Source organism: Nicotiana sylvestris, chromosome 7 (assembly GCF_000393655.2).
Source record: "Nicotiana sylvestris chromosome 7, ASM39365v2, whole genome shotgun sequence".
Taxonomy (NCBI): Eukaryota; Viridiplantae; Streptophyta; class Magnoliopsida; order Solanales; family Solanaceae; genus Nicotiana; species Nicotiana sylvestris.
In genome coordinates, this window is record NC_091063.1 from 110,619,416 (window position 1) to 110,646,734 (window position 27,319).

Consider the following 27,319-nt stretch of genomic DNA (forward strand, 5'->3'; position numbering starts at 1 on the left):
TCTAAGCTATTTATCTATTTGTTGCTCAAGTGAATGTGAAGAAGATGATTGTGATGTTTATAATTAAATCACTATGAGCTAAACTAATAAGCAAGCAAGAAAAATAAGATCGCAAATAGAACAAATAAACACTTAGGAGGAATTCAATGAGATGAGAATATTTCAAGGTTATGGGATTAACGTTTCTCCTATTGTATTTTTCGTGTTGATATAATCACTTGACTTATCTAATTTGTTGGTTAGTTGTTACACCCCATATTTTCGTACGTGAGAGTATGTCGTAAGTCAATTGATGTAAACTCAGAAATGAGATTGTCTTTGAAAGTACATAAAGTAAGTTAATCATGTTACCTTAGAGGTTACAAATCTTTAAGATCATTGATAACAAGTACGAAGAGGGTTGAAAGGCTTAAAAGCTAAACATATTAAAGAAAATAAGTTTCATCGAAAGTCGATAAGTTTGGAATGTTATAACATCCACTTTGAGATGAGACTATGGATAATAATAGGCAAGCAAGAACATCAAAAATTTCGTCAGGTATATGATGTAATAAGCTTGTAGCTTTACAAAAGTCAGAGGGTCTCCCCTAAGTACTACAACGAAAGACTAGCTGAGGAAATAAGGAAGAAGGCTTCAACCTAAGCATAGTGAGCTAAAAGGAATTGGATTCAAACTATATTTTATTAATCATAAATCGAGTTTGCCGCTTAAAATGGTTATTGAAGTAATCGAAGAGCTTATTGTGAATTATATTGTTGTTGTTTGGGTTGTTTTGTGACTTTTAGTAACTTATGGGATGTAGTAAAAATAAGGGAGGTGATGTCTGTTTTCTTGCAGAATATTGATTTTGAAATGAGAGTTACAACACTTATATGATGACGACGGAGTCGGTTTACTCCTTATAGAGATCATATTGAGCTTGATTGACGATTGGGGAGAAGATTGCAAAGGTATTTAATGCACTTCCTTCTTTCTTTTGTCATGATCCATATGATACAAACGAAATAAGTAAACACGAAACTTTCACAAATGACTCTATTCTTAGAAGTGCTTGGGGTGCCTATGTTCTTGATTCTCCATGTGTCCTATTATTATATCGTCTGTTCATGGGGTCTCAGAAAATACGTATGTTGATAAAGTTTATTTCATGATATTAACCGAAGGCATATTGATCTTATTGTCACACCTCCTTTTCCTACCCCTCGAAAGAGGTATAAGGGAGTTTTTTCCAATTTAAGTGATAATCGAAATGAGATTATTTATTTAAAATTCAGAGTCGTCACTTGGGATAATTTATGGTGTCCCAAGTCACCGATTTAAATCCCGAATCAAGGAAAGATTGACTCTGTTTTATAGTCCGCGAACACAGAAATCCAGGTAAGGAATTTTGTTAACCCGGGAGAAGGTGTTAGGCATTCTCGGGTTCCGTGGTTTTAGCACGGTCGCTCAACTATTATTATTGGCCTAATTATCTGATATTTTACACGTTTTAAACCTATTGTGAATTTTTAACTTTTTAGCTGCTTTTAATATTTTGGAAAAAATTCAAGGTTATTTAAAACACATCGTAAGCCACGCTACATGAAATGCACCCGTGGTTCATGACACGTTCTATTTAACCTTGTTGGAAATTAAAGTCGGGTCACATAAAATGCACACCCAGATTTTAGAAATTACAAATCACAACTATGTCACGGGAACCGTACCCGTAGCTATGATAATTTAGTAAATCATTTCTTGGCATGATTGAAGATTACACACGCAACCCTCAAAGACAATTTTCACGTCTATATATTGAGAAGACAGTGAATCATTTAAAGAGAGAAATAACTTTAATCCAAAGAAGTGATTACTAGCCAAACGAATCTGAGGCATCATTTTCTCAAATAAATGGGAACAAACTAAAAATAGTCTACAAAAAATGGCACATTTGCATGGTCTACAGACAAATAGATATATGATCACATTCCATTTACACTTATATAAAAATAACTTAATTAATAGTAAGCTACCAACACAAGGAGAAAGATGGAACCATGCATTGCATTCTCAAATTGGCTACCAAGCAAGAGATTAACTGATATTTTAACACACTTTTATTATATAGCCAAACTTCCGGGCAAAGTAAGAAAACAGAATCCAAGTTACTGACCTGTCTCCCTAGGTGAAATGGGATATCAAGGACTCCCATAACTTTAACAGCCACAACCACACCGGAAAAGAAAATTCGAACAGGACCGGCAACTCGTCCTCAAACGAAAAGCCTCGCCGGAAATCTCCAACCTCGGAACGAGCAACAAACGAACGGAGCTTTGGACAGATTTAACAAATGAACTTCTTAAGAGACTCAAACCTACTAAACTCACGCAACAACTGGGAGAAAACAAAAATGACAATAGCTGTAGTTTGAAATAGAAAACTCGCCGGAAAAACCTTGCCGAAGTTTGAACGGAGACCTCACTTAACATTGACTGTATTTGATTGTTTTGGACTGTTTAGGGGGTGGTCTACAATCATTTTTGCGCCAATTTTAAGGTGTTACAAACCCGTTACTTTCCCCTCTGTTTTCGCTTCGTTCCCGTCCCCGTTTTCCTTTTGTGTGCGTCGATGGAGCTCGTCGGATATGGCAGACGTGGAGGAAAGTGGTGTAGGGTCGGCTGGATATGGGGTTCGCGTGTGTGATGGCTCTGGGTTGAGGGGGAGATGGTTCCTTCTTTTTTGTGTGTTAGCTTGAAGAAGGAGATGATTAGGGTGTGTTTTTTATATTTAAAAATGGCTGATCCCCTTACGTCTTCTTGAAGAAGACGATCGATAAGGTTCAGGGGGGTTGGGAGGTTTGTGTATTGCGGCGCTCTTTCTCTTTTCCCTAGGTCATTTCCTTTTCATTTTTTGTTGTCTTTTCCGGCTCTTTTTTCTCAAGTGTATATCGGCTAATTGTTGTCTTTATAGGTGTTAGAGTCTAGGTATTTTGTAGGGTTTTTTAGATTAAGGGGTATGGGCCTAGGAATTATGGGCTTGGGAATTATGGGCTAAGTCCAAAATTAGGCCAAAAATGGGTTGCTCGAGCCCAAGTTTTATTCTTTCTCCGCGAACGAGACTAAAATACGACCTCATTTATTAATTAGTCCTACTTAAGTAAAATAACTATTAAAATAAGACTGACCATTAACACAAAACTATTTTTGGTATTTTTCAAGATTAAAAATGACTACAAAACATTAGTGAAACTATTTTTTTTTGTAATTTTCATTTTCTTGTAATAAAATAAAGTAAAAGAGTCAAAATTAGTTGAAATAGCAATATTAGGCCTAAATTAAATATTTACATGCTAAATTGTGTAATATCTTGGGGAGGGTCAAAAATCACATGTCTACAGCTGCCCCTCTTTGACTAACAATACGAAGTATTTTCAGACAAAGAACGACTAGACAGGTTTTTTGATCCGACCCTTATTTAAAGAGACCAAAACTAATAGAAAGGGGAATGTAACCGAGTCCTGGTATCTGAGCTGCCTACATATCTTTGTCTATAAAGGAATCAGGCCACGTGTAGTTCAGAAGTGAGTGAGATGATGGAGTATACCGAGGTGGAGAGTCGGTCGAGGTGTCGTTCCGTCGAGGTTCCGGTCCGCGGTCCTGTTATTACATCAAAAATCAAAAAATGAAAAAAACTAACTAAGCCTGTCAACTACGAGTTACAAGATTCCTATCTAAGTCTTCTGAAGCTTGATCTTGAGTCTTGAATGGTTCTTCATGCAGACTTTGGATTTGAATCTTGGCGCTTGTTAGCTGCAGGTGCTAGCTCGTTCCTCTTTAGCTTTTCGGATCAAGACCAGGCATGTAGTGCTTGTGACTTCAACCATGTCTTGAGCAGTTCACATCTTTCATCAACTTCTGCATTTGGATTCACTTCTTGCATTTCGTTTTTTATTCAGGATTGTGACTAACTTCTGTGGATCACCTCGGACTGTTGACTCACATTCTTGCCGCGAGCTTCTTTTGTTGTTGACTTGAATTGCATTCTGAAGTGAATTCCCTTGTTTTTTCTTCAGGTGGGCGCCTGATTGCCAATACTCGAACTGTCTTCCCTCGAAACATTGTTGCTTTCCCTTTGCTCTCCAGGTGGGCGCCTGATTACCAACCCTTGTACTGCTTTTCCCTCGAAACTTGACTCGTTTTCCCTTTGTTTTCCAGGTGGGCTCCTGATTGCTAAACTTGAACCGTCTTCCTTTGAACATTGCTTCTTTCCCTTTGTTCTCTAGGTGGGCTCCTGATTTCCAACACTTGTACTGCTTTTCCCTTGACTCGTTTTCCCTTTGTTCTCCAGGTGGGCTCCTGATTGCCAACATTTGCACTATTTTTCCTTGAGACTTGAATTGTTTCCCTTTGTTCTCCAGGTGAGCGCCTGATTTCCAACACTTGAATTGTTTTCTCTTGAAACTTGAACTGCTTCCCTTTGTTTTCCAAGTGGGCTCCTGATTTCTAACACTTGAACTATTTTCCCTTCGTTCTTCAGGTGGGCTCCTGATTTCCAACACTTGAACCGTTTTACCTAGAGACTTGAACTGTTTCTCTTTGTTCTCCAGGCGAGCTCCTGATTTCCAAAGCTTTAACCGTATTCCCTTGCTCTCCAGGTGGGTGCTTGATTTCCAAAACTTTAACTGTGTTCCCTTGCTATCCAGGTGGGCGCCTGATTGCCAAAACTTGAACTGTATTACCTTGCTCTCCAGGTGGGCGCCTGATTGCCAAAACTTCAACTGTCTTCCCTTTGTTCTCCAGGTGGGTGCCTGATTTCCAACTCGAACTGACCCCTCTAAAAACTGCTGCTTTCCCTTTGTTCTCCAGGTGAGTGCCTGATTTCCAACATTTGAACTGTCTTCCCTTTGTTCTCTAGGTGGGTGCCTGATTTCCAACTCGAACTGACTCCTCTGAAAATTGTTGCTTTCCCTTTTTTCTCCAAGTGGGCGCCTAATTTCCAACACTTGAACTGTCTTCCCTTTGTTTTCCAGGTGGGTGCCTGATTGCCAAAACTTTAACTGTTTTTCCTCGAAACTTGACCTGTTTTCCCTTGTTCTTCAGATGGGCTCCTGATTGCTGGACTTGACCCGCTTTTCCCTGAAACTTGAGCTATTCTGCCTTGTTCTCCAAGTGGTCTCCTGATTACCAACACTTGAACTGCTTTCCCTTTGTTCTCCAGTGGGCTCCTGATTTCCAACACTTGAATTGCTTTCCCTTTGTTCTCCAGGTGGGTTCCTGATTTTCACTTGAACTGCTTACCCTTTGTTCTCCAGGTGGGCTCCTGATTTCCAACACTTGAACTGTTTTCCCTTTGTTCTCCATGTGGGCTCCTAATTTCCAATACTTTAACTGTATTCCCTTATTCTCCAAGTGGGCACCTGATTGACAAAACTTTAAATGTATTCCCTTGCTCTCCAGGTGGGCGCCTGATTGCCAAAACTTTAATTGTATTCCATTGCTCTCTAGGTGGGCGCCTGATTGCCAAAACTTGAATTGTATTCCCTTTCTCTCTAGGTGGGCGCTTGATTGCCAAAACTTGAACTGTTTTCCCTTTGTTCTCCAGGTGGGCTCCTGATTTCCAAAACTTGAACTGCTTTCCCTTTGTTCTCCAGGTGGGCTCCTGATTTCCAACACTTGAATTGTTTTTCCCTTTTGTTCTCCAAGTGGACTCCTAATTACCAACACTTGAATTGCTTTTCCCTTTGTTCTCCAGGTGGGCTCTTGATTGCCAACACTTGAATTGCTTTCCTTTCCTCTGAAACTTGAGTTGTTTTTCCTTTGTTCTCCAGGTGGGCTCCTGATTACCAACACTTGAATTTCTTTTCCCTTTGTTCTCCAGGTGGGCTCCTGATTACCAATATTTGAATTGCTTTTCCTCGGAACTTGATTTGTTTTCCCTTTGTTCTCCAGGTGTGCTCCTGATTTTGAACTTGAACTACTTCCTCTTGCGACTGCTTTTCCTTTGAATTGTTTTCCCTTGTTTCTCCAGGTGGGTGCCTGATTGCTTGAACCTGAACTGCTTTCTATTCTTGAAACTCGTGTTATTCTCCCTTGCTCTCTAGGTGGGCGCCTGATTACAATAGAATAGATAAAACAAAGAGAGTTTTCTGCCTCAGTTTGGTAGCTGGGCACATCTGTGAGTGTTAATTGAATCATGTTACCCAATATCTCTAAGAATTCGAAAGCTAGATCCCATTATCCAGGAGGGTCCTGAAAACTCCTAGTAAAATGATAGTTTTAAAGCTAAATTATATTTTCTAAAGGTATGACTTCCGCTAAATCTTATTATCTATGAAAGTCTTAAAACTAAATCCCATTATCCAGGAGGGTCCTGAAAATTTCCAATTGAGTCTCGTCCTAAGAATGAAAACTTCAAAACCAACTTATATTTCCTCAAAGTAGAGCTTATGCTAAATCTTGTTACTTATGAATGTTTTGAATTTTGACTAAGTCCCATTGTCCCGGAGGGTCCTGAGAACCTTTTTTTAAAATTAAATCTCATTATCCATGAAGGCCCTGAAAATTTTAAATTAAGTCCCATTATCCAAGAGGGTCCTGAGAACTTTAAATTAAATCTCATTATCCAGGAGGGTCTTGAAAATTTTAAATTAAATCCCATTATCTAGGAGGGTCCTGAAAATTTTAAATTAAATTCCATTATCCAGGAGGTTCCTGAAAAGCCGAGAATGAACTTACCTGAGCCATGCTTTCTTCCTGGAAGATCTCTGCGGAACGAACAAAATTCCTTGCCCCTGAACCATGCTTTTCCTCATGGAGGGTTCCTGTGGATCAAACAAATTTTCCTTTCCCCTTCTCAAACCGCCTTTGTGCTGATAAAATTTGGGCACGACACTTGAAAAAAAATTCAAACTTCCAAGTTTTGATTTGGACACAATTTCCATCCCTGTTTCAAACAAAGAAAACTTGTGAGTTTATAAATATAGTGGTTGGTTTGTGGCCTTGACTTTGAGGGCGATTGCTCTTTCACTTCCCATGACAACTTTGATTTCAACTCAAAAAGCCTTGCTTGTTTATTGACTAACCACTTTCTCTGCCACACTTTTCACAGAAAATACCTCTAATCCGTTCAAACCCAACATCCTCTATCTGTTGCATTTTGCTCATGAATTGACGTTTACCGAACCTTTGTATTCCACATGAATCCCAGTGTGTGTACTATTTTTCCCTAACGTATGCCACTGGCCTTGGCCTTGAGGTCTATTGCTCCTTCACTTGCCCTGATAACTTTTATTTTCGCTTGGAGGACCTTGCTTGTCATTGGTTAACCACTTTCTCTGTCAACCTTATCACAGAAAATACCTTTGATCTGTTCACCCAACATCCTCGATCTGTTGCATTGTTCATGAATTGACATATACCAAACCTTTGTATTTCACATGAATCCTAAAGCACGTTGATTGTTACCAACTCAGTGTGCATGCTGGTCTTTACTGACTTATGTCACTTTGATGTGCTAGACAAATCCCGTTTTGTGCAATTGGAAAGCTGATAGCAAATTTTGAAGTCATTTCTCACTTGTTTTGCCCAAACAGGCTTAGGAAGAGGAAGTAAACAGGACAAAAGGAACAGAGTAAAGGATAATGGAAAGAGATGATTCCTAACAAGAAAACTACAAAGTAGAAACTTATCAGATGTGGATACCAACTCTAATGACCATGACATGCACCTTTGGATTACGTGGCCTAATCTGTCAAGCAAGTCTGATGTTCAACTCTTGTTATACCCCTAAACCGTGAAACTAGGCTTCAATGCTCCGAGTATCCAATTTTATTCACAATCCTTGTTCGACTTGTAGTGCCCGAAGGGTTTTCACCATCAAGCCCCTCTCATTTTGCTCTTTCTCTCAACTTACCGTCGCCTTATGGTGCCTGTGAAGGTTTTCACCGATAAGACTCTCTCATTTTTCTTTCTTTTTTTTTCTTCTTCTAATTCCGCAGATGACAAGGCATTACCCATAATAAAAACATCGTGTGTTCCTGGCATGTCTAGACTCAACACTCTCAAAGATTATCTGAGGGGTCTTTTTAGACTATAATGTGGCTTTTGGACAGGGTTAGAAAGAAAGGATATCATAAAAGCTCAAAATAACTAAGACAACGGGGTTAGTTTATTTATAACTTTTGGAATCCATTCTAAGAACTTTGCCCCAATTTCTAAAACAAGAGAATTTGATTTTTTTTTCTTTTTCTTTTGATGGAGGTACTAAGAAAGATTGTCTCACTCTCGACTTTGTGGGATTATGAAATATTTTATTTGGTATGACCGAACCGTAAAGCTGCCTACGTATCTTGTGGTGACAAGAATCTGGTCAAACGTAGTTCACAAAGATACGTTTTGTTGTTGCTATTTTTCTTTTTCTTTTTTCTTCTTTTTTTTCTTTTTTTTTCTTTTTTTCTTCTCTTTTTTTTCTTTTCCCCTTTTTTTTATTTTTTCTTCTTCTTCTTTTTTGAATTTTCCTTTTGGAATGAACCTTTTAAAATAAACCTATGGGGACATAAACTTCTTTTTTTTTCTTTTTTCGCATGACTCTAACTTGATTCCAAAAGAGGGGAGGTCAAAGAAATTAGTACAGGTTCAATAGGGTATCAAATGGCATAAGTGTTTGGGTAGCTGAAAGAGGGCCTCCCGATCCCTGAAAATGCCAAGTACAACACATGCAACTTGAAATGAAAATTGAAGATCATGCGCAATATTTCTTTTGCGGCTTCAGCATTGATATCACTGATATACCTTCCACTTTTCTTTAGCGCCTTATCAAGTACAAAACCCTCGTTGGGTGATTCCCTCTTCACAATGGATATCATCTGTCAATTCGGAGAAAACTTCCTTGACTTTATCTTATAACTTGAGATGCACTTGAACTCAAAGTTGCTTGCTTCAAATCGTCCGGGATGCACTCTCCCTTAACGAATTCTTGTCACCCTATTAGCTTTCCAAATTATCTGCCCCAGTTTCACACAATTCGGGCTTTAAGTGATCTCAAAATCCCTTTACTTACTTCCCTCAAATATCCCTATCATCTTCAAAAGTATTTCATTGTTTCATGATTAGACTAACTTTTAAGACAATACCTAGAATTATGCATGCATGTCATGTCACTAGAACCAGCGTGAAAAGAACTATAAAAAGAAAAGAGAGCTAAACAAAAATGACTAAAAATAACAGAAAACAGAAAATTGCATTAGACAGACGGTGAGAGGGTTTGAACAACAATACAAGCAAAATAAACTGGGGATACAACCCTGGAACAAACCTAGATAGCACTAAATGAGTTACTACGACTAAAGGAACCATGCAACGTAAAGGATAGAAGGGTTTGAGTCACAAGACAATATCCGGATTACAACCCTGAAATAACCCGAACAACAGAAATGACAACAAAATGAACCACCAAGACTCCTCTCCGGGTAACCAAGAAGGGAGCACTTTTCCAATTACCAAGCTCGGCATCTTAGCCACTGAGTTCCACATCAATATTACTAAGAACATTACCAATTTCAATATCATTAACTTCACCGAGTGACTCCTTGACTCCTTTGAGCAACCCTTTGTCATTGCCAACTATCCCAATAATCTGTGCATTGTCATGTACCTGTAGAGGATTATGTATGACACTTGGGGTATTACTGCATTGGACCACAATTATTCCTTCTTGAATCATTATTTTTATTTCCTTTTTCAAAGCACAACAATCTTCAACATTGTGTCCCTGGGCATTGGAATGGTATTCACACCTTATAGCAGGGTCAAAGCTTATCGCACGTGGATCTATATAATTTAGAGAAATAGGTGCAATCATGTCGTAATGCTTTAATCTCTCAAACAAACTTGCATAGGACCCTCCTATTGGTGTAAAATTATCTTTCAACATTTGTTCCCTTCTACACTCTTGACTTGAATGTGGGTTATAGGGCACTTGGAAATTTTGTGGAGGCCGATGGGGATTCTGTGGTGCTCGTGCTCGCCTTTTGGAGTGACCTAGTGGTTGGACAGATGGCTGGACATTGTTTGGATGATAATACTGGGGTGGATTATGTGGAGCTCGGGGAACATTCATGGGGTCGGTATTGAGGTTGAAAGTGTCTAGCAGGAATGCCCACTAGATCCTGTCGTTGGTGGGGCTTAGCAACATCTTTTCTATCAACAGGAGGACTGTCCCGAGCAACTTGTCTGTTCCATCTGAACCAAAATTTCCTATAACTTTCCTTGGGTTTCTTTTCCATCTGAGATAGGGAGGAGCGGTCTGGGACAATGTCTATATTGTTCTGAAAGTGTCGCACAAAATCTTGAGCCATGTCATCCCATGTATGCCACTTACCAACATCTTGATGAGTATGCCATTCCAAAGCTTCCCCAGTCAGGCTCTCACTGAAATACGCCATTAGCAACTCATCTTTCCCGTCGACACTTCTCATTTCACTACAATAACCCCTCAGGTAGGCGACGGGATCTCCCCGCCCATCATACAAATTAAACTTTGGCATCTTAAACCCTTTCAGCTTTCTGGATATCTCATCTTGCTCCACTGTCTCAGCAAGCTTTGCAGTCTCACCGGGAGGCTCAAAATGAGGAGCGTAAGAGTATGGACCCGAGACCTTGAAAATTGGTTCTAGAGCATAGTATTGGGCATCGGGAATTTTGAACACAGTCTTGCTAGAGGATCGAGGAAAGGTAACAGGTGGATGGGCTACAAAAATATGAGTGGTCAAAGGAGCGGGATATGAGGTGGTTCTGGAGGGTGAAGTGTGAAAAGGTTGTGGGGAGATATTCTGGACTTGTGACAGTGGCGGAATGGTGACAAGGCTTTCAGTGTAGTTAGTGGGAACTGATGGTGGAGGACGCCCACTAATCCAAGCTTGGTATATTTCGGCCACCTATCCTTTCAACCTTAAGACCTCTTCTTTCAACTCAGATTCTGATTCACCAATTCCCTTAGACGGATCAACAACCCCTGTGTCCAAGTTTTTGCCAGCCATGGCTACCTTGCTCTTTGACCTTGTGTTGTACGGATGAGTTACTTAAAAATCACAAACCAACCACCATTCTTCTCAATGAAGATAACAAAAGGAACAAAATAGGGACATCCTGTTAGCATTAGGGCATTTAACAGCTAAAAATATCACATTGCGTGTAATGCACCTAGCAACAATTAACGATTCTAGAATGACTTCGAGGGTCACAAGGTCACTTGGCATCATCCCAATTTTCTCTCTTCAATCTTCTTTTTTCGTTTATTTTCTCGCACTTGCTTGCTCATTTTCCTTCCTCTTTTTTCTTCTAATTATCACTCTTTTCTTTCCTCTCATTTCTCACATGCCATGACTTCACCTTTTTTTTCCTTTTCTCTTTTTTTTTTGTTTTTTTTTTTGTTTTTTTTCCTTTTAATAAAATAAAAAAAATGATTCAATCGAACCCTATGTAGGTTGCCTACGTATCATGACGTCGCATGAATCAGATCTTTGCGTAGTTCGGGAAGATCGAGAATAAAGTAAATAAACTAACGTTCTTTTTTTTTCTTTTTCTTCTTTTCTCTTTCTTTTTACCGTAATGACTACTCTGATGAGAAAAGAGAAAAGAGAAATAAAAGAAGCAAATTCTTTTTTTTGAATTTTCTAAATTTAATGTTCTATAACCTATTCTAAACTCAAGCTTATCGAACATATATTTTTTTCTCTCCTTTTTTTTTCTTCTTAAAACAAATATTCTATGATAAATTATTAAGGAAAACAACCTAGAAGAGAAAAATACTTTTTGTATCTTCTTTTTTTTAGGAAAGAAATTTAAATAATAAACCAAAGAAAAATATTTTGAATTTTCATTTGATACCCCTGAAGAACGATTTCGAAACGAGAAATGAACAAGATAAAAAAATATTTTTGGATTTCAGTTTTTTATTACATAAGGGAGAAACTCTGAAGATAAACCAAAGATAAAGTATATTTTTTTCCTTCTATATACAATGTCCTAAAGTTATAGCAAAATAAAAAGAATTTTTTTTTCTATTCATTTTCATTAATTTTTCAAAGAAGAACCACAAAAGAATTATTTTTTTTGGAATTAATATCTTAAAGAAAACTTTTAAAAGGGTGCTAAAAGAAAATTCTCTTTTTTTTTTTGAATTTTTGGTCTTAATAACTAAAGGAAATATAAAAGCAATTTTTTATTTTAAGTTCTAGATATTAACTGCCTAAAGGAAAAACCACCTCAAATGAATTTTTTTTTTTTTAAATCCTAGAATTAGTATTCTAAAGAAAACTTCTAACAAGAATATATAAACGCAAAATTTCTTTTTTTTCTTTTTTTTTTGGATTTTTGATTTATTACACATTTTTTCAAATACAAAATAGGAAATACCATAACAAAAGACTCGACATTACTGTACAAAACTAGAAGGTAAAAGATGACATAAAAGAAAAACAAACTTAACACAAAAAAATTCTCTTTAAGGAACTCCTGGATGAGCGATCCTGACTGGATGGTCCCGGGGTGTCTGCCATGCTCGAACTTCGGTAAATAGACCCACACATGTGTGAGAAAACTTTAACCAACACTACGTGAGATAATAACACTCCATATTAGACACATGCAAGACATGATTGAGGTTATTTTTGCAAAATGGCTTATTTGGCCAAAAGGTGGCTAGAAGTGCAAAATTTGGCTAAGACCCCGCAAAGCCAAGAACCTAAGATTTACTAGGAAAACCGGACCCTATGTGGGTTGCATACGTATCACGCCCCGAAAGGCGAGAATCAGGTATGCGTAGTTCGGGCAGATTGGATACGGGCGAGAATTAAAAAAAACAAGTAATTTAGAGAAAATATGTTTTTGTCCTTTTTTTTGAAAAAATGATGAAACATGTAAACTCTTTTTGGATTTTCTTTTCCTTTTATGATTTTTTTTTATTTTCGGAAAAAGTGCAAAATCTTTTTTTTTTTTTTGAATTTTTCATTTTTTTTGTCTTTTCTTATAAAAATGTGACAGAAAACATAACTGGACCCTACTTGTTTTATTTTCACACTTCACCCTCTTTTTTTCTTCTTTTTTTCCTTTTTTTCATTTGCCCTCAACTATTATTGGTCCGTCAAATGACCCTTTACCCTTGAAGACTGCAACATGTAGCACATTAGGATGCATCAGGATGATCTTTTATTTTTTGGGGTACATATGTCCTAGACGGACCCAACCCCTGTGTGGAGTCCCCAAAGTCAGATGCACATGATGCAAACAAGCGTTCTACTAGGGATCCGGCATGAGGCTATGTTATTCTAGGTTTAAAAATCTGGGTTTATTTGTTCTAGACCTAGCTTACCCGAGCGGACAGCTCGAGCCGCGGGGGGGCAGCGTACCGGGAATACAGAAGCTTCACCGGCTTTGCAACTTGTCCGAACCTCATTCTAAAATTGGGATATGACTCTAACAGAAGAGAAGTCACACGAAGTGCACACTTCCTAGATGATTTAGAAGACTCAGAGAGAGGAGGGCTTCGTAACAATTTATATATAGTTCAAACAATATCAAAGCGGTAAAAAGTGACATTAAGCACATTAGGCTCAAACATGTAAAAATCAGATAATAAATAAATCCAACTATAACAGATATTCTAAGCTCGAATTCTGAACCCTAAACCAGAAGTTCTGGGTTCATTTCCCCAGTAGAGTCGCCAGAGCTGTCACACCTCCTTTTCCTACCCCCAAAAGAGGTATAAGGGAGTTTTTTCCAATTTAAGTGACAATCGAAACGGGATTATTTATTTAAAATCTAGAGTCGCCACTTGGGATAATTTGTGGTGTCCCAAGTCACCGATTTAAATCCCGAATCGAGGAAAGATTGACTATATTTTATAGTCCGCGAACACAGAAATTCGGGTAAGGAATTCTGTTAACTCAAGAAAAGGTGTTCGGCATTCCCAGGTTCCGTGGTTTTAGCAAGTTCGCTCAACTATTATTATTGTCCTAATTATCTGATTTTTTACACGTTTTAAACCTATTGTGCATTTTTAACTTTTTAGCCGCTTTTAATATTTCGGGAAAAATTCAAGGTTATTTAAAACACATCGTAAGCCACGTTACATGAAATGCACCCGTGGTTCATGACACGTTCTATTTAACCTTGTTGGAAATTGAAGTCAGGTCACATGAAATGCACACCCCGATTTTAGAAATTACAAATCATAACTATGTCACGGGAACCGTACCCGTAGCTATGATAATTTAGTAAATCATTTCTTGGCATGATTGAAGATTACACACGCAACCCTCAAAGACGATTTTCACGTCTATATATTGAGAAGACAGTGAATCATTTAAAGAGAGAAATAACTTTAATCCAAAGAAGTGATTACTAGCCAAACGAATCTGAGGCATCATTTTCTCAAATAAATGGGAACAAACTAAAAATAGTCTACGAAAAATGGCACATTTGCATGGTCTACAGACAAATAGATATATGATCTCATTCCATTTACACTGATATAAAAAATAACTTAATTAATAGTAAGCTACCAACACAAGGAGAAAGATGGAACCATGCATTGCATTCTCAAATTGGCTACCAAGCAAGAGATTGACTGATATTTTAACACACTTTTATTATATAACCAAACTTCCTGGCAGTAAGAAAATAGAATCTAAGTTACTGACCTGTCTCCCTAGGTGAAATGGGATATCAAGGCCTCCCGTAACTTCAACAGCCACAACCACACCGGAAAAGAAAATTCGAACATGACCGGCGACTCGTCCTCAAACGGAAAGCCTCACCGGAAATTTCCAACCTCGGAACGAGCAACAAACGAACAAAGCTTAGGACAGATTTAACAAACGATCTCCTTAAGAGACTCAAACCTACTAAACTCATGTAGCGAACTGGGAGAAAACAAAAATGGCAATAGTTGTAGTCTGAGACAGAAACCTCGCCAAAGTTTGAAGGGAGACCTCACCTAACATTGACTGTATTTGAATGTTTTGGACTATTTAGGGGGTGGTTTTCAGTCATTTTTGCGCCGAGTTTAAGGTGTTACAAACCCATTCCTTTCCCCTCTGTTTTCACTTCGTTCCCGTCCCCATTTTCCTTTTGTGTGCGTCGATGGAGCTCGCCGGAGATGGCAGACGTGGAGGAAGGTGGTGTAGGGTCGGCTGGATATGGGGTTCGCGTGTGTGATGGCTCTAAGTTGAAGGGGAGATGGTTCCTTCTCTTTTGTGTGTTAGCTTGAAGAAGGAGATGATTAGGGTGTGTTTTTTATGTTTGCAAATGGCTGCTCCCCTTAAGTATTCATGAAGAAGACGATCGATAAGGTTCGGGGGGGGGAGGTTTGGGTATTGCGGCGCTCTCTCTCTTTTCCCTAGGTTATTTCCTTTTCATTTTTCATTGTCTTTTCCGGCTCTTTTTTCTCAAGTGTATATAACGGCTAATTGTTGTCTTTATAGGTGTTAGAGTCTAGGTGTTTTGTAGGGTTTTTTAGGTTAAGGGGTATGGGCTTAGGAATTATGGGCTTGGGAATTATGGGCTAAGTCCAAAATTAGGCCTAAAAATGGGTTGCTCGAGCCCAAGTTTTATTCTTTCTCCGCGAACGAGACTAAAATACGACCTCATTTATTAATTAGTCCTACTTAAATAAAATAACTATTAAAATAATACTGATCGTTAACACAAAACTATTTTTGGTATTTTCCAAGATTAAAAATGACTACAAAACATTAATGAAACTATTTTTTTGTAATTTTCATTTTATTGTAATGAAAAAAAGTAAAAGAGTCAAAATTAGTTGAAATAGCAATATTAGGCCTAAATTAAATATTTACATGCTAAAATGTGTAAAATCTTGGGGAGGGTCAAAAATCACAGGTCTACACTTATTACCTTCCGAGAGATCTTATTGACTTACTTCCATATGCATTGCATTTGTTTATACATGTACATTGACCCATGACCAGATGATATTATATATATATATATATATATATATATATATATATGGGGGGAGGGGTGAGAGAGGGAGGGGGAGGGGTAGGTTATGGCGTTATATACGCACCACCACCTGATCAGTTGGTATACGTTGATGATTTTGCCCACAAAGACCGAGATGATATGATGGGATGCCCATAGAGGCTTGATGATGTTATGTACGCATATACCTATGCATAATATGACATTTATATGCATATGCATAACATTATAAATGTTTCATGATTCACGGAGCTATTCAGACTTACAGGCTGAGTTTTTTACTCCATGTTTCTTTCATATCTTTTATATACTATTTTTCATGCCTTACATACTCGGTACTTTATTTGTACTAACGTCCCTTTTTCCTGGGGACGCTGCGTTACATGACCACAGGCCCCGATAGACAGGTTGACAGTCCTCCTAGTAGGCTATCAGTTCAGTAGAAGGTGTTGGTATACTCCACTTGCTTCGGAATTTCCTATTTGGTCAGTATACTTTGGACATGTATTGATTGGTACGATGGAGCTCTGTCCCAACCTTTATGAAGTCTATTTACTCTTAAAGGCTTGTAGATGTCATATATATGGATGATTGTATGGCCTTGTCGGTCTATGTTTGGAGTGTACAAATGGTCATTTCAGTCTTATAGGCCCGTATTTCACATGTATAAGTTTGTATACCATGTTGGGTTGTCCTATGTTAATTATTCTCTTATGTTTAATTCTGGTTATCTAATGATGTACTTTCAGGATAATTTACCCATGATATTATGATAAGAAGGATACGATACATTGGTACTCGATTGAGTTAGGCACCGGGAGCCTGTCGCGGCCCTCCGGTTTGGGTCGTGACATTAGCAGGGTTTATTATGCTCGCGAAGTTCTTTTGACGCTTTGCTCTCCTATTCAATCCAACATAAGACTATATGTCTATAGAATCAAACTTGATGAGAATGCATGTATATTTCCTGCAAAAATAATCAAGTAAGGCAACTAGAATATGTCTATCCTAATCACGAATCTATTCTTCGATGCATTCATAGCTTTTATGTTTGAAAAACAATATTTTGATGATTGTTATGAACATGAGTGGCTAAGAACCTAATTATTCTGGGGTTATGGGTCGTTCTTGACTATTGTAAATTGATGGTTGATTGTTTTGCTTGATTTTATCATATTAATTTATTTATTCAGTCTTGCACTTAATTATTCTGTTGCGTAGCTAACAGTAGAGTACTATATATGGATTTTTAGTTGAACAAAGTGGGAACTATAAATTGCATATAAGGTTGAATAGAGTAAGTTTCCCTTGCCAAAATAGGTTTAAGTTTACTTTTGTACGAGTTGTTGGCGTCTTGGGGTCGAAATAACCGAGTCCCTGGTGAATTAGGACAGATTCACATCACCAGTGCCCATGGTAGCATGGGGCGCTAGCCCTAGCACTGGCCTTCTTGGTACTCTGTGGATTTTTCCCTTTTCTTCCCCTTTTCGCTTCAATTTGCCCACGTTCGTTTCAAATTGCCTTTGGATGATTCCTACACAGAAAAATACCACAAATTAGCATAAATCATTACATTACACATCTGAAATTTATGAAATACGAGTAAAATGTAAGGCAATATGCATATAAATATACACGATTTAAGCCGAATGTCAACATCCCACACCTAGACTTTTGCTCTCCCTTGAGCAATGGAATTATATCTATGCCCCAACAACATATCTCTCACTCGAAAAGAGCAATTCAAATTTTTTTTTCAACCATACACTCTACCTTTTTGACTATGGACGATACGATACTGGCAATCAAGCATGAACACATGAATTTCACATTCTTCTCATTTTAAACATACCCAAATACACACAGTACGATTCAGCCAATTCAAACAATCTATCCACAACCACCCTACCTCAAAAGTCAACTTGTTACCACTAAGCACCCTCAAATCGCGCACTCACCAACAAGAGAAGTTTACAACATTACCAATCTGTCATTAGACCAAGTGTCATCATCACAAACAAAAGAGTGAATATAGAAATAGTCCACACATTCAAACATGCCATTGAAAATAAATTAAGGACATCACACAATGGAACAAAATTTGCTCACTCTCATAAAGAATTTCATGTGCATCCCGTGGTCGTACCATAAGCTTGCCCGTAGTGTATATCTCTACTAATCTAAGCTAGCCAAATCTAGGATCAATTAGGACTTTAAGGTTGTAATGTAGGCTAAGGGATGGGTAAGGTACATTTAAGAATAATGACTAACCCTCCTAAGCACTTTAATATACTATACTCAAGAATCAAGCACTTTTATTCTCAACCAATTTGCCCGCCACAAACCATACAAAACATAGATCTTTCATCAATTAAGCACTCTACATCCTCATTAGCACGAATTAGTAAGATTAGGAGGTGTGTGTTTTTCTTCTTTTTGATATCAACATTATTTGTCTATATTTTTGTTTCCTTTTTTTTTCTTGAAACTTTCTTTTCTTTCTTTTTCTACACACACTTCATACATTGGCTAGTGGTATTTTTCACGATTTTAGTGAACCTTATGGGCCTTTCCATGGTTCCACTCGAAAGTTATTTTCCAAATCTCTCACCTTACTTCTTTTAGTGCTTAAGTACCTTTGGAGGTAAAGATTCAACAAGCTCAAATTAAGAACAAAGTAGGGATACAGCTAGTAGTGTGGGTGCCAAAAAAAAGGTCCATAGGCTCAAAGGGGCTGGCAACGGAAAACTTGTATTTGTGAGTGACAAGCACATCTATGATCAATCAATAAACGCCTATGACATCTCATATACTAGCACAACTTAATGATTTCGCTTTGATTAACACACGAAGCAAGTTATAGACTACATAGAATACCACGATTCCTTACACACACATTGCAGATGAATTAATGAAGACGGTTCTGTTCAACTCTCAAGTCAAGCAAGCACAGATAGTTGAGAATTTTTAAGCAATAATGCACTAGGTGACATACAAGTCGAACAACTAAGAAAAAGTGTCACAAAGTAGGCTATTTATATTACTTAGGCATCACATTTCAAATCAAATATAGCAGGAAGACAGAGCGCATGTCATAGCCTAATGTGCCAACACCAAACATATCATAGGTTTCTAGAGCAACTCAGTTTTCTTCCTATCCTACTCCTTAGAAAAAACCCGGTTTAAGATACACCCTTGGAAAAGAACCGACGCCCAAATAAAAACCAAGGGATACTACCTAACTATCTTAACAAAACAAAATAAAAAATCTTTTTGGTATTTTTAATCGGACCTTAATTCCTCAAAAAAACTGTCCAAAAGATCCATCGTCGGGGAAAGTACGAGCTTTTTCTAATTTTTTTATTCACAACTACTACTAACTAATTAGACTATGTGAGTTCTAAACTAAGCTAAAAAATAGTTTTATACAATTACAATTCAGGAAATAGTCCCCCCACCCCACACTTAGATAATGCATAGTCCCCGATGCATATAAAAATTCAAAACATAGTAAGGTGGAAAGAAGAACTCCTTGCTAGTTGGATTCCTCCTCCTAAGAATGCCCATTAACCGCAGCTCCGGGCTCATCATCATCATTTGCTCCCAGGAGAACCATAGCCATGGTCCCCATGACTTCATCACCAACCTCATCCTTATCATCAGATCCTTTGTGGGTGTTATTATCCTCAGACGGGTGAATGGAACAGCCAGGCGCAATCCCCAACATCTCCTTTTAAGAATTGGATAGATCATTGTGTAAATGCATACTCTCCTCATCCGTCATACCTAGCCTGCTCATTATCACATTTAGGGAGCTATAGAGATACCCATTAATGTTTTCGTCCCTCTCATTCCCCGCAGCCTGGCTTAGCTTTGACGTAAACTCCAACAAGGACATAATGTCCACCAATCACTTTGGTGCCTCCACCACCTCATCATATCCTGGGTACTACGGTACCTCATGGAAAAGCATGTACTGTGTCAAGAGGTTGACAAAGAAGAATCTTTTGATTTTTCGCCCAAAGCGGGTGTGGGCCATCTCCTCTAGCATGATCTAACCCACACTGATGGGTCGCTAAGTCATCAAAAGAAATATTATTCACTGTCGTGCTCAACCAACATCAGTCTAGCCTGCACAAAGTTTTTCCACACCTCGGCAGTCTTGCTAAAGTCGACGTGGATCATCTCAAGATGGAATCCCCCTTAGTTCGTGTCCACTTTGCATTAGAATCGATGCCAAAAAGAGTGTGACATATCGCCTGGTAGCTCGGGCATTTGACAAAATTTTGTAGCCTCTGTAGGTTAGGGTTATCAACTCCCAAAAATTCGCATAAGGAACGCCTATCCATTGGCACCTCCTTGTCACGTACCCATGACTTGAACAAGTCCCCCTTCCAATTTGAATAAAGTTCTTATACGATGCTCAAATATGCATTGGTTGGGCACTCTATGAGCTTATCCATCTTCATTTCTCTTAACCGAGCAAGCACATTTGGGAAGTTCTTTTCCAGAGTCTTCACATTAATTCCCATTTTAGAGACATACCGCCCATAAAGCAAAAAGTTATTATGCCACTAGATGGTATCCTCACAAACTAGATCCAAATGAGGCCTTGGTCCCAATGGTGCCTTCTTCAACCCGCTAGCAACCTGCTTCCCTTTAGCTTGCCGGGATGAACCTTCCCCCTGCTTGCATTCTTGGGAGGGGGAGCAGTAGTAGAAGACTTTACCACTCATTTTCCCTTAATAGCACTGTCACGAGCCATAACAACCTACACACGCTAAACATGAATGTGAAAATGAATCTACAAATTCGCCCAAGGTCATCGTGAGAGTCAAAGATGACCCCACACTTAAAACCGAAGGCTCTACATAATCTACTCTTAATAGTAGTTCAAAGTAGACAAATATTGCACCACAAGGCGATGGGTACTCAATACTTCTCCATGCCACACAATTCAAGTAATCAAATAGGGCCATGACTTAGCCGTAGTTCAAGCAAGCAATACTTGGGTCCAAATTACTACCACTAGTATAATACACTAAATACTTCTAACAATAGGCTACAAGATACATTACACATGATACAAGGTGTAGCTAGTGTGATTATGGTATTGTGAACATGGAACACGAGCTTCGGATTATGTAAAATCACCCCCAAACACCCCACACTTAGCCAAACATCATATACGACGACACTCAGCTATCAGACTTCACCTGTGTACAATGGATTCTTTCAAGAATTATATCAAACACATGGTGATCATCAAGTATGATTCTCTTTTTTCAACAATGGTGGAACAAGGTGACCCTCCCAAATTTGATCAAAGTAGAGGGAATTATAGTTTACTACTTCATAGACAACATCACAACCAATTTCAACAACCAATTTGCACATAGAGGCCACCCATCATAACACATAAAGTCTAAAAGAAACTTAGGGTGAATTTGAGGAGTGGGGGTCATTTGGGATCGGGGGGGTCATATTACACACTAAGAAATTACAAAATACAAGAAAAGAGGGAAGAAAAAGAACATACCTTTGAGTTTCAGATGAAATCAAGCAAGGAACAATGGAGAAATTGAGAGAGAGAGAGAAGCAAGAAGCGGGGAGAGAAAAAGAAAGGAAAGAACGAGCGGGGAGAGAGAAAGGGGGATTAAATTTTAGGTTCTTGTAATTAGATGGGGAATGAGTATGGGTTCTGAGTTAGATAGTGAGTGTAAATGGGTGTGGGTCGGGTTAATAGTTTAGATAGTGTAACTAAAAAATTTAGAACGAAAAGAAAATTAAAAAAAATAGGACTTACTTGACCCCCAGCACAACGCTCCACGCTAGGGGTTCCAAACTTTCTATTTTGTCCGCCCCAAGCAGTGTGAGGCGCTGGCTTGGGCCCTAGTTTCCCGAAATTTATATATATATATATATATATATATATATATATATATATATATATATATATATATTAAATAAAAGAAACCCCAACCCGAGCACTTGATACATCCATTATACACATCCCACACCATTCCTACCTATGATTTCTATGACTACAAAGAAAATAAAAATCTAGTCTACTCTGACTAAAAAAAAGAACTAAGCTACGAAAGCATTAAAAATTGGGTTGCCTCCCAACAAGCGCCTGATTTAATATCGCGGCACGACGCAACAAGTTCCCTCAAGCATCCACCAAACCTATCGAAGTTTTGTGCCGATGAACGCCACCACCCCAACAATGTTTTACTCTCTGACCATTGACTAGAAATATGCCATTTCTCTCAGGATCCTTTAGCTCAATGGCTCCATGCTTTGTAACCCGCACTATTTCAAATGCACCTGACCATCTAGATTTGAGCTTCTCAGGAAAGAGCTTCAACCTTGAATTGAACAAGAGAATGGATTGACCGGTTTCGAAATCACGATGCAAAATATGTTTTTTGTTTTTTCTTTGTATAACTTCGCATTCTCATATGCGTGCAGTCGAAACTCTTCGAGCTCATTCAGCTGCAACATCCATTTTTTCCTAGCTAGATCCATATCAAATTTGAGCTTCTTGATTGCCCAATATGCCTTGTGCTCAAGCTCAATAGGCAAGTCACAAGCCTTTCCATATACTAACTTGTATAGTGAAGCGCTAATTGGAGTTTTGTATGCCGTGAGATATGCCCACAAAGCGTCATCTATCTTGCTAGCCCAATCCTTCCTACTTGCGCTCACTATCTTCTCCAAAATTTGCTTCACCCCCTATTTAAGACCTCCACTTGACCATTTGTTTGCGGATGATAAAAAGTTCTGACCTTTTGCCTCACCCCATACTTAGTTAAGAGGTTGCCAACAATTTGTTACAAAAGTGAGTACCTCAATCACTTATCAAAGCACATGGAGTCCCGAATATGGTGAAAATATTTTTCTTCAAAAAGCTCACTACCACTTTAGCATCATTCGTAGGCAAAGCCACAGCCTCAATCCACTTTGACACATAGTCAACTATGACCAAGATGTACTGATGACCATTTGATGCTGGAAACGGTCCCATGAAGTCTATTCCCCAAATATCGAAGATTTCAACCTCAAGTATTCCCTTCAATGGGAACTCATGCCTTCTCGAAATTGCACCCGTCCTTTGGCACCTATCACACATCTTCACAAAAGTATGTGCATCCTTGAATAGCTTAGGCCAATAGAATCCTGACTATGACACCTTTGCAGCCGTTTTGTCTCCACCATGGTGACCCTCATATGTGATGCACGGCAATCATGTAAAATTGACTCCATCTCCTCCTCAAGAACACATCGGCGCACCAGCTGATCTGCACACTACTTAAACAAAAACGGTTCATCCATAGATAAAGCCTCACATCATGCATGATTTCCTCATTCCATCTGGAGATAACTCTGACGGAGTCACCCCACTTACAATAAAGTTCACATAGTCAGCATACCATGGGGTTGTGCTAGCTGTGATGGCTAGCAATTGCTCATCAGGAAAGCTTTCCTGAATTTCGCCCCCTTTCTCAACATGTGTGCGAGTTTCCAAGCACGATAAATGGTCCGCCACCTAATTTTCTATCCCTCTTCGATCTTTGATTTCCACGTACAATTCCTACAATAGAAGAACTCAACGAACTAGTCTAGGCTTAGCATCATTTTTCTCAAACAAATACATGATGACTGCATGATCTGTGTAGATGATGACTTTAGTTCCCACCAAGTAGGCCCTGAATTTGTCAAACGCCAATACTACCGCTAGAACTCTTTTTCTATGACAGTGTAATGTATTTGAGCTGGATTTAGAGTTTTGCTAGCATAGTAAATTGAATGGAACACTTTATCTTTCCTCTGGCCCAATACGGCCCCAATTGTCGTGTCACTGGCATCACACATCAATTCAAAAGAGTTTCCCCAGTTTGGGGAGATGATAATTGGTGCAGTCACCAATCTCTTTTTCAACTCCTCATATGCATTCAAGCAGTGTTCATCAAACTTGAAAGGCGTATCCTTCTCGAGCAACCTCCAAAAGGAAGCAGAAATCTTAGAGAAATCTTTAATGAATCTACGATAGAAATATGCATGTCCCAAAAAGCTTCTGACTCCTATGACAGAGATTGGAGGTGGCAGTTTTTCAATTGCATCCACTTTTGCCTTATCCACCTCCAACCCATCTTTGGACACCTTGTGCCCGAGTACAATTCCTTCCCGTACCATAAAATGACAATTCTCCCACTTCAGCACCAAATTTGTCTCTTCACACCTAGCAAGTACTTTACTCAAATTCGTTAAGCATTCATCAAAAGATGGTCCAAAGACCGAAAAATCGTCCATAAACACTTCAACAAATTTTTCTACTATACCACTGAAGATTTCCATCATGCACTTTTAAAAAGTCATAGGTACATTACACAATACAAACGGCACTCGCTTAAAAGCATAGGTGCCATAAGGAAAGTGAAGATAGTCTTCTCTTGGTCCTCTAGTGCGATTGGGATCTGGTTATAGCCAGAATATCCATCAAGGAAATAATAGCAGTCTTGTCCGGGCAACCTATCTAGCGTTTGATCAATAAAGGGAAGGGGGAAGTGATCTTTTCTAATAGATATTATTCAGTTTCTGGTAGTCAATGCAAATTCTCCAACTGGTGATAGTACTAGTTGGGATTAATTCACTATTATAATTTATGATCACCGTCATTCCACCCTTTTTAGGTACCTACTAGACCGGACTTACCCACTTGCTATCAGAAATGGGAACGATTATACCTGCATTGAGCCACTTTATGACTTCTTTTCTCACCACTTCCTTCATGACTGGATTCAAGCGGCGTTGATCTTCTACACTCAGTATGTGCCCCTCCTCCATGAGAATTTTATGCATAGAAAATGATGGGCTAATACCAAGAATGTCAGTCATAGTCCATCCAATCGCGAAGTAGCTTTTCTTCGTACAAAACAGATAAGTCAAATGATACAACAACAAGTAAAGTTTTATCAACACATAAATATGCATAATGAAGATGGGAGGATAGGGGCTTGAGTTCCAATTTAGGAGCTTCTTCGATAGAAGACTTGGGGGTGGCCAATTGGTATATCTAGAGGCTCGAAATCAATAAGTCCTTTGATATAAGCACATGCATCTAGATGATGCACCATCTCTTCCACCTCGTCATCCAAGTCAATATTGTCAAACAACATAAGTTCTTTCTCTAGAGAGTCATTCAGATATGCACCCATATCATTTTTTTTCTTCTTCCTTTTCAATCACAGATATCATAGCCAGATCCTCATAATGACTTGATAGTTGAATTACCCTGTATACATTAAAGTTGCTTCCACATTATCAAACCGGAGGATTATTTTTCCTTCACAAACTTTGATCACAACATCAGCGGTGTCTAAGAGAGGTCATCCCAAGAATATGGGGACTTGTAACAACCTAACTTGTTGTTTTAAGAATTAGCACACCATTCAATGGCTTAAGGTCCTGAACAGATTCGTAATATGTATTATGACTTGCGTGTGTGGTCGAGTTTGATTTTCGGATGATTCGGGATTAAATTGAAGAACAGTTCTTATTTTTGAAGCTTAAGTGAAACGAGTTGACCGGAGTTTGATTTTTGAGCAAACAACTCCGGAATGGAATTTTTATGATTTCAACAGCTTCGTACAGTGATTTCGGACTTAGGCGTCCGAATTTGGATTTGGAATTCTGTAGGACAATTCGGCACATTTTGGCGAAAATTGGGAAAAGTTAGAGTTTTGAAATATTTATAAGTTTGACCGAAGGTTGAATTGATTGATATCGGGCTCGAATTTTGATTCCAAAAATTTGAATAGCTTCATGATGTCATTTATGACCTGCATGAAAATTTTGGGGTAATTCCGAATTGAATTAATATGTTTTGGTGCAAATTATAGAAGTTGGAAGATTTGGAAACTCCTAATTTGATTCGAGCTGCGATTCGTAATTTTGACATTATTTGATGTGGTTTGAGGACTCGATTATGTTCGTATCATGATTTGGGACATGTTGGTGTATTTGGTTAAGGTCCCAAGGGCCTCGGGTGGATTTCGGATGGTTAACGGATCATATTTTTGGACTTAATGAATGCTGAAGAAAGTCTGTTGTTGGTGCGATCGCTTCTGCGGAAGCTTCGTCGCAGAAGCTGTTTACCGTAAAAATGGTAATAATAATTAAATTTGTTAATGAGACTCTAAAAATACGTGATCTATTTTTATGCTAGTTGTTAGAGCAGTTGATGCTAGGCGTATGAAGATCAGAGATGAAATGCGAGCTAAAACAGAGTTATAATCAAACCGAGAGATCAGTTACTCTGGCCTCGAACTGGCCGGTGAGGGGCCTCGAGGTCGATCCTGGGATCAAGCTCGAGCTATCGGGGGTAACCAGGAAGGAAATAACAGTTAGAATATAATTGAAAGATGCTCTTTATGGCCAATATCAAGCGATAAATGAGGAACAAGTATGAAAGCAATAAATGAAAGAGGCAGCCTCGAGCGAGCAAGTTAGAGAGAGGAGAGAGAGAGTTGTTATTGATCTTATGTAGAATGATTGGAGCAACAACAGTTGAACCTTACAAAGTGATGGGGATCCCCTCTATGTAGGAGGGGAATCATGTTATTAGGGGTGTTCAAAAAAATTCGAAAACCCGAACCAAACCGAAAACCAAACCAAACCGACCAAAAAAACCGATACTTTTTGGTTTGGTTTGGTTTTGGTTTTGAAATTTAAAAACCGATCAAATTTAGTTTGATTTTGGTTTTAATTAAAAAAAAAACGAACCAAACCGAATATATGAGTAGCTATTTTAAATTTATTATTACACCTATATATATGTATACTTTTATACAAAGTTTTAAAAATTATAGTAAATATTAATCGTTTGCACTTTTAGTACAGTTCTTTACCTTTACATTCTAGTTTAATTGGTAGTTTTCTTTTGTTAAGTGTAAGAATCTATTTCCTATTAAAAAAATATATTTTTAATTGAGTCCTTAAATTATTCATCACTGCTTAATTCAATTATCATCAATATATCTTGGTAAATAATAGATTTCTCAAAGGGCAATTGATTTGATAGTGTTACGTTGAAAATGTGGTCGCCGAAATGTGTGTTTGGTAGTGTATGTCTTATATTTAAGAAAAACCGACAAATAACCGAAAAAACCGAAAAACCGACATAAACCGAATCGAAAAAAAACCCGACTTAATTGGTTTGGTTTGGTTCTAATATTTGAAAAACCGACTTACTTGGTTTGGTTTCTTTTTAGGGAAAAATCGATCCAAATCGAACAATGAACTCCCCTACCTGTAATAGTACAAAATGCCTTAA

General features: G+C 38.3%; 1 protein-coding gene across 1 annotated transcript; it reads right to left on the reverse strand.

Moving 5' to 3' along the window:
• Window positions 1-19,534: 19,534 nt before the first annotated feature.
• LOC138873621 (uncharacterized) lies at window positions 19,535-23,116 on the reverse strand. The gene is made up of 4 exons (XM_070152095.1): window positions 22,904-23,116; window positions 22,433-22,719; window positions 22,220-22,352; window positions 19,535-19,711 (listed from the first exon to the last, which is right to left on the reverse strand). Exons 1-4 carry the CDS (start codon window positions 23,114-23,116, stop codon window positions 19,535-19,537), a joined length of 810 nt encoding a protein of 269 aa, XP_070008196.1.
• Between the last annotated feature and the right edge of the window lie 4,203 nt (window positions 23,117-27,319).